The 9,164-nt window shown below is 42.3% G+C and overlaps 1 protein-coding gene across 1 annotated transcript; it reads left to right on the top strand.

The window, feature by feature from the left end:
- The first annotated feature begins 2,974 nt into the window (after nt 1–2,974).
- On the top strand, nt 2,975–9,145 carry LOC138335695 (uncharacterized). Its single transcript, XM_069284857.1, has 2 exons — nt 2,975–3,342; nt 3,621–9,145. The coding sequence occupies exon 2, from the start codon at nt 4,697–4,699 to the stop codon at nt 9,143–9,145; it is 4,449 nt and encodes a 1,482-aa protein (XP_069140958.1). The 5' UTR covers nt 2,975–3,342; nt 3,621–4,696.
- The last annotated feature ends 19 nt before the right edge of the window (nt 9,146–9,164 follow it).

The raw sequence follows: 9,164 nt of genomic DNA, 5'->3' as shown, positions 1-9,164 counted from the left end.
TTAAATAAGATGTGCATATTTATACCGTTTTTACAACAAATGATAAAAAATAACAAGTACAAAATATACAAAAAAAGATATAACATACATATTTGGAAGCATTTGCTTTTTTATTTTCCGAAATATTAACTACCAAAATGGGTGTTTTGCCAAAAATCTAAGTTTAAAAACACTTCAAATTGGCACGATCAGTCAACTTGACATGTTAATATCTAGGTTTTTTTCTAGCTAACGTATTATCGATCATGCATTAATATCAAAGAAAATGTAATTCTTTAAGCCATAAAACATAAACTGATATTGTTCAGGGTCAGATTTTATAGATGTTTGCATATAAAAAGAACAAAAACGGTAATGCTAGCTAAATTCAAAAGGTTTTGAGCCGTTTCATCCTTCTTTATTTCTTCGATTGACTAAAATTATTGTATCATTTCAACTTATTTGTACTAAACTAAAGTTTGTCTTACTATATACCCGATTTCATATTTCAAGTATTGCAAAAATAGCAGATATTGTACTTTAAAAGTGGTCAAAAGTGTAATTTCTATATATATTCTTATTTTTCGGGTGTTAAAAAAACGACTTTCCGAACATATGATTTTTGGCGACTTTTTTCGTGGTAAAATACGAAGATCCTCCAACCCAAAAAGTAGAAAACAATTTCTGTTGCAATTATTTGGAGGTTAGGCCTCTATTTTTCGTATTTTTACTGGACTAGAAAACCTTCACTGCATAATGTTATCAAAGCAAATATGTGCGTGTATCATTTATTGTAAAATCACAGTCTCTGGAAAACAATGGGTACGTGTCTATGCAATACGGTTGCAGGCGACATGAACGTATTACATGAGACCAGTCAGTATTACACCCGTAGGTATTAGGGAAACGTTATATATAATTACCATCTAATGGAGGCCCGATCAGGGTGCCGACACCAGTGAATACCAGCTCTATACCAAACGCAGTCGCCAAATTCTTGACTCCTACAAGATGTGGTGTAATGATGTTCAGTAAGACGTAGCAGCATCCGGAATAGGACCCCAGAACGGAAGCATATATAGTCTGTCCGGCAAAACTTGTACCATAGTAAGGGAACAGCAACGTCGATGCACCAAGAAGAGCGAACGTTCTGAAGTATAGAATGGAGTTGGATATATTTTCTGAATTTCCAGCGAGCTCGATATACAGTTCATTATCCAAGTTACAGACATTAGAAAGGAGGCTTTGAATGTAGGCGTTACCCATGGTATTGAAAAGTATGGTAGGTGTACATACATCATGTAAATTCCTACATGGCTAGAAAATAGACTGAAACATATCATCATGAATGGTATACTGGTAAAAACTTTTACTCTTCCACAAAATCTGGTCTTTTTAGGTAGGCTTATTAACGACACTGAAAGATTGGTGTCCGAAACGTTTATTTCGTCTTTATGATATTCTAGATAAGAGGGGAAGCACAATGCCCCACATACTGACATATTAAGAGCGATCCCCGCCAGTATAAAGAAGAATTCACTGTTTCCATAGTCATCCCTTACCATCTGGATGACTGGCGATAAAATGAAAACTCCCACACCGGCACCACATGAGGCGACTCCAGTTGCTATACCCCGCTTTTTCTCGAAGTTCAGCCGGACTACCTCTAGTCCATTTGTAACATAATTCCAGAACAACTTCCTTATAATACGAGGAATACACATATGACTTATTGACAGACTCGTTATATGTTGTGCAAAACTATGAAATAATGGTTAGTCCACATCAATTTGAAAAATGGTTCTTTGGAATTGGGTGGGGGGGGGGGGGGGGGGGGGGGGTGAATTGGGGGGAGGGTGAAGTTGGGCGAGAGGTTGGGTACTTCATTTTCTTCTAATTTTCCAAAAAATAGGGCGACCGGTATCAAAAATGAGGATATAATGCATACAAACAAACAAATCCATTATATGTGTGTTTTGTATACTTGCTGGTTGAAGCATTTCATGTTTTGAGAGTCAAAAGAAAAGATATAAAGAATATCTTTGGCCTCTGTGCTATTGACATGTCTAAAAAGCAAGACTAATGTTTTTGTTTGAGGAATGTTTTACAAGTTCATGTGCAGAGATTAAAAAAAGAACAATGTAAAAACAAGAATTTCGCGTAATTATAAGTATCGCCCGTACTGTATTGTTGATTTATTACTAATATAACTATAACGGAATATTTAAAAACATAGTATAGTTTAGCATCCCTAATTTTCACAGCCTCTGAATCAAACATCTTGAAATGAATCCTGCATCAATTAGGTGTGTTGAGATGTTAATGATGTCCTTCAGCTATGTTCGAAGATTGGTTAGGATTGGACCTAAACTTTCCGAGAAACAGAGCTAAACGCAAAACTTTGAAGTGAAATGTTGACGACAAAGCCATCGCCGCCGGAAAAGTAACACCATAGTATCGCCTTCGCGAACTATCGTCGCAGGCGGTACAAAAACAAATATTATGATATCAAATTGATCAATAATAAAGCCTGACTGCCATACCTTGGCATTAAAAAATAAACAAATATCACTTAACAAATTAAAATACATTTATACTATAGACTTAACGTATGTTCGCCCAAGATACCAGGATTCCTCCTTTTGTTGTAGGTTTTGACGCATGTAAATTTACGTCTGACCCATCCATCACATTATCATCATTTGAGTTTCGAACAAACCTTTAAACGTCTATTCACACGGGCATTTTGTTACGGTACAAAGAACAACATTTCCGTCAAAAGTTGTCACAGTTGCAACATAAACACGCGCAATTTTTTCATTCGTTTTTTGTTAATCTGGTTCCCTGTTGCGCTTATACTTTCGTTTTCCTATCGCTTCAAGCGCTCAAGTGATTAGGATTTCGGCGTGTCTAAAGCATAGATCAGAAACGCGAAGGGGAAAAAATCTTAATGTTCCGGAACAGTATTCCGGATTCCGTTTTTGTGTTTTAGTCACTACCGTGCGGTAGTTATCGCACTTTATGTGAACTCTCGCCAGCCGCATGCTGCTGAGCATGGAGTAAATAATGGAACAATTTGTTGTTTTATGGAAGTTTATCTGAACTTAATGTGATGTGACTATCGACAGGTTGATACAGGTAGCGATAACTAATCTTCGTGTCGGATTTGATATGTGTGACACCAGGTGTGTCTAAATTTATGAACATGTTGTTGTTGTCGGATTTGCGTAGGACTTTTCGACCCAGCGTTTGCATTCATTTTAAAGTTTTGTATTTAACTTTTTCAGTGAACGTATGACATGTTGATGTGTGGTACAGTCATCTAATGAGTGAATATATCCATCAGTACAGGTGCACTCTGACGTAAGCCTTTGTTAATATGCTGCAGTTTATTGTATGACAATCCGTTATATTTACAGTTTGTAGTACTATGTACAGCGATATTATTGATTGATCGATACGTGAATGTAAGTGTAGGTTCGCCTTTATCATAACATACTATCTACTACTCTTACTAGTATCAAAGTAATGACAAGTTATGCTAACCATTTATTATAAGCAAATTTAATGTGCACATATTGGATATAGTTCAAACAACGTGAGGGTGTGTTTAATTAGTTCTATAATCAATTATGTTACAGTTTTTACGGGATCCAATAAAGTTGGCAATACGAGTTGGAGCCTTGTTATCTGTCCGTCTAAGGTGAGCCAATACCTGGGGGCGGAACAGTAAAAAGTCAGAACAGACCTGTCCAGTAGTCCAAGGTAAGGTGTTATTGTTCATCGTTTGTTTATTGAGTGGCCATTACTCATACCATGTCGGGAACAGATCAAGTCCCTAATGGAGATAAACGAGATGAGCAGCCACAAGAGGCGACAGGAAATGGTCCAGCCACACCCGAGCAAGGGCGGCGAGTTCGAAACCTCACTCCTAAGGCCTTGGAAGCCTACAATGATGCGATAAAGAAGCACCAAGATCTCATAAGTTCCACTTGGCAGAACGTTCATGAGCTAATAGGTACTATGAACACTATTGAAGACAACAAAACAGCAATAAGCAATGCTAGAACAACTTTATATCTTGCATATGGAAATTACAGAATACAGGTCAGACACTATGTAAGCTATCTACATTCAAATTATACGGACGATAGTATTCGTTATCTAACTGCCTTCACGAAGGAAGATGACTTTTATGACACTACAGTGAAGGGAGTCCTAGCACAACTTGATGACCAAGCGGATGCGTTGGCTGAACGATCTACACGTTCCTCACGCTCTGGTAGCAGTAACTCTCAGCAATCGTCGAAATCAGACACTGGGTCTGAAGCGATGAGAGCAAGAGCCAAGGCAGAGAGAGCCAAGGCGGCCAGAGAATTTTCTCAAAGGGAGGCCGTTATTCGAAAAAAACAAGCGGAGCTAAAAGAACAAGAAAGCCTAGCTCGAGCCAAGACTCAGCGTATGAAACGAGAACTTGAAGTTGACCTTGACCTCATTAAAGAAGAGAAGGTATGTGCTGAGGCAGAGGCTGAGGCTTGAGTTTTCTGCCTCTAAGTCAGGGAAGTCAGATATTTTCCTACCAAAATAAGTTCAAAGTGCATATGACCGGACAGAGGAATATGTAAACAAACATCAAAGTACTGAGGGTCGTGATACGGCACTGCGAGTTACAGCAACCCCCTTCACACCTCAGGAATTTGTAACCAATCAACCCGAGATGCCTTCACACCATATCACCAGTACCAAAGATGATGGTCTACCTGCTATTGTGAACTTTCTCATGCGAAAGGAACTTGCTTCGTCGCGACTAACTACCTTTAACGATTGGCCAGATTCCTACTTATGCTGGAGGACCACATTCCAGTCAGTCATGAAAGAAGCATCTGTCACTCCAGGAGAAGAACTTGACCTCTTGGTCAAGTGGCTAGGGCCAATTTCGTCCACTTATGCTTCAAGTATAAGAAGTAGCAATGGTAGCGACCCTGTCCTTGGGAGAAGAAGACTATTATGGGAGCGACTCGACGAAAGGTATGGGAGCCCAGAAGCAGTGGAGGCAGCCCTACGGACAAAATTAGAGAGCTTCCCAAAACTCATTGATAAATCCAAGATGTATGAGCTGGCTGATGTGCTCACTGAAATTCTAGTGCTGAAGGACGACCCAAATTACCATCAGATTCTGTCACATTACGACTCTCCACTGGGTTTGAGACAGGTATTGACCAAGTTACCTACTCGTGTGCAATCCAAGTGGACAGACCGTGCCTTTTCATACAAGGCTACGAAACATGTTGCCTTCCCTCCATTTTCATATTTTGTGTCATTCATCAAGGACATGGCTCGCATGATGAACGACCCTGGTTTGATGTTTAGTGCATTGGATAATGTTCAAGGGCGAGGCAGTGGTCCTAACTATTCGCGTGGTGACCGTGGACCAGGTGTAAAGGTGAAGAAGACAGGAATACAGAAGGAGAGCCCTGCCCAGACATCTGAGAGATGCTGTCCAATCCACCCAGAGAGCAGCACTCATTCCCTCGAGGATTGTAGAGAATTCCTCAGAAGGACCCTATCGGACCGGAGGCAGTTCTTGAAAGACAAATCCATTTGTTATAAGTGTTGCTCCAGCGACAAGCATATCAGGAAAGATTGTAATGTACAAGTGAAATGCTCTGAATGTGGTAGCCGTAAACACATCACAGCCTTACATCAACCCCAGAACAACAGTGAGAGAAAGGACGTTTCCGACCATAAAGCGAAACAGCTGCATGGCGGGGAGGGTCAAGATGACGTCAACAGTAAATGTACCGCAGTCTGTGGTGAAGGGTTTCATGGACGTTCATGTGCTAAAGTTGTTTTGGTGCGTGTGTACTCAGAAAATGAACCAGAAAGAGCAGTGTCTGCTTACGCTCTTCTCGATGATCAGAGTAACAGGTCTTTGGCATCAAGTGAACTTTTAGATACCTTGGGAGTCACAGGAGATGCGATTGATTATACATTGTCATCCTGCTCAGGAAACTTCAAATGTTCTGGTCGTAAGGTGAAAGGGCTTGTAGTCCAGACAAGCAATGGATCTGACAGTTTCTGCCTACCTCAACTTATTGAGTGTAACAGCATTCCTTCCGATGATTCCGAAATACCCACACCGGAAATAGTTAGTCACTTCAGTCACCTTGACAGCATCGCCTCATGCCTTCCGGAGTACCGGTCAGACTGTTCAATTGGCTTGTTGATTGGAAGAGATGTTCCTGAAGCACACCATATTCACCAACAAATAACTGGCCCCCGTGGGTCTCCTTTCGCCCAGAAGACCAGGTTAGGATGGGTAATTGTGGGAGAAGTTTGCCTCAACAAAGTACACCCACCCGACGAGCCAGTAAGGATAAGTTCCTTTAAGACTAACGTTATGAATAGGCATTTATCTCTGTTTACGCCATGTATAAACAACCTTCGTCTACAGGAAAGCATCATCTATGACCCATTGTTTCTCAAGACTAAGGATGACGAGATACCTGCCTGGTCAGTAGAAGACCGTGAGTTCGTGGACCTCATGAATCGTGAATGTGTTCAGGAAAACGGATTTTGGACCGCACCACTACCCTTTCGTAAAGGAATGAAGACGATGCCAAACAACAGATCTGTAGCCTTGAAACGAGCTATGATTTTGGATACCAGCCTGAAGAAGGACTTAGTCAAACGTCAACACTTTATATCCTTTATGGAAAAGGTTATCAGCTCCGGGGCTGCCGAGGTGGCGCCACCAACTAAAGGAGAGGTGTGGTATCTTCCTATCTTTGGCATTTATAACAGCAAAAAACCTGGGAAAATTCGTGGAGTGTTTGACTCTTCGGCGGAGTTCAAGGGTGTTTCCTTAAACAAACATTTGCTGTCAGGCCCCAATCTCACAAACAGTCTTCTGGCGATCCTACTGCGCTTTCGTCGAGACAAATACGCTGCATCTGCAGACATAGAACAAATGTTCTATCGTTTCTTAGTGAAGGAAGAACATCGGGATTACTTGCGTTTCTTGTGGTACCGCGACAACAACCCTGATCTTGACTTGATTGAATACAGGATGCGGGCTCACGCATTTGGAAATAGCCCCTCTCCTGCTATAGCAACCTTTGCACTTCGTAAGGGAGTCGAGGGAGCATACGAGGATGTAAGGAGCTTCGTTACAAACAACTTTTATGTGGATGATGCCCTGACATCAGGACCGGAAGCAAAATGTGTGTCAGATTTCATGCACCGGACACAAAGAGTACTTAAGCAAAACGGTAACATTCGCCTACACAAGGTGGCATCAAACAGTGTTGAGATTGTTAAATCTTTTCCATCGGAGGACTTGGGGGAAGACCTTAAGCCATTAGACTTCCAAGTAGACAGCTTACCTACTCAGAGCAGTCTTGGAGTATCGTGGAATATGGCCAAGGACACGTTTCAGTTTGATGTACATCTTTCAGTCCAGTCAGAATCACGCAGGGAGATGTTGTCAACCTTAAACAGCATCTTTGACCCCATAGGCTTTCTGACCCCTTTCACCATCCAAGGCCGGATTTTGTTAAGGGAGCTGACATCCGGGACGGATTGGGATACGCCTCTACCTGGCGAGCACCAAAGGAAATGGGACGACTGGAAGACGTCATTAAAGAAGTTGAAGGACGTCCAGAGTCCAAGGATGTACACCCCTGTGTCGACAAGCACAGCCAAAGACGTTCAGCTACACGTATACTGCGACGCCTCTGAATCAGCTGTGGCAGCAGTTGCCTACCTAAAGATTAAAGATGATGGCACTTCACATGTCGGGTTTGTCATGGGGAAGGCAAAGTTAGCACCCTCAAAGGGACACTCAATTCCTAGGTTGGAGTTGTGTGCCACGGTCTTGGCCATCGAGGTTGGCGAGATTGTGTGTCGGACATTGAGTATACAAGACGTGAGATATCATAGTGATAGCCGTGTAGTCTTAGGTTATATCGACAACAGAACCAGAAGGTTTTATACGTACGTCGCTAATAGGGAGGAGAGAATACTTCAGAGTTCCCAGCCTTCCCAGTGGAAATATGTTTCAACGGCCATGAATCCGGCAGATCAAGCGACACGATCTTCGGCGCGAGTAGATGGTTTCGAGTCTAGCATATGGCTTCGAGGGCCAAAACAGCTCCAAGAAGATACTGAATCAGCTTCTTCTGATGTCTATGATTTAGTTGAACCTAAGGACGACAAGGAAATCCGACCTGAGGTGGCAGTTGTGTCACGCAAAACTGTTGTTGGAGGCTTCTGTGCCCGATTTGAGAGGTTTTCTAAGTGGCGACGTTTTGTAAACGTAGTGCTCAGAATCAAACAACTGGTTCAACGATTCAGAAAGAATAAGCGGATCAGCGCAGATCAGCCTGTGGAGACACCTCTCACCAGAGTCGACTCTGAAGTTACGATCATCAGACAAGCTCAAAAATCTGACTTTGAGGAAGAAATCTCGGATCTTTGCGCTGGCAAGCAAGTGTCGAAGACTAGTTCAATCAAGGGACTTGATCCTTATTTGGACGACGCCGGCTTGTTGCGGGTTGGTGGTCGACTCAAAGCCAGTAATCTGCCCATCAAGGAGACTAACCCGCTAATTTTATCAAGGAAGCATCACGTGTCACATCTGATTGTACAACATTACCATGAATGCGTCCATCACCAGGGTCGCGTGATTACTGAGGGCGCACTGAGGAACAATGGTTATTGGATTGTTGGCGCCAAAAGACTGATTGGCAAGGTTATCAACAAATGCGTCTCGTGCAGAAAACTACGCGGTAAACTTGAACATCAGAAGATGGCAGACCTCCCTCAGGATCGACTTACTCCAGGTCCGCCCTTCACTGCGGTAGGAATCGATACCTTTGGACCTTGGTCTGTAGTAGCGAGGAAAACGAGAGGAGGCTCAGCTAATTCAAAGAGATGGGCCATACTATTTACATGTTTGACTACACGGGCAATACATGTCGAGGTTGTAGAGTCAATGTCAAGTGCTTGCTTCATTAACGCACTTCGACGATTTGTAGCTCTGCGTGGGAATGTAAAGGAGATCAGGTCCGATTGTGGCACCAATTTCGTCGGCGCTGTTAATGAACTTGGCCTCACCAGTGTCAACGTGGGTGATGAATCAATTTCGGGGTACCTAGATGATTAAGGCATTGTTCGGAAGTTCA

The sequence above is a fragment of the Argopecten irradians genome, chromosome 11 (assembly GCF_041381155.1).
Source record: "Argopecten irradians isolate NY chromosome 11, Ai_NY, whole genome shotgun sequence".
Lineage (NCBI taxonomy): Eukaryota > Metazoa > Mollusca > Bivalvia > Pectinida > Pectinidae > Argopecten > Argopecten irradians.
The sequence above is the reverse complement of the archived record's forward strand: the minus strand, read 5'-3'. Positions and strand labels throughout refer to the sequence as shown.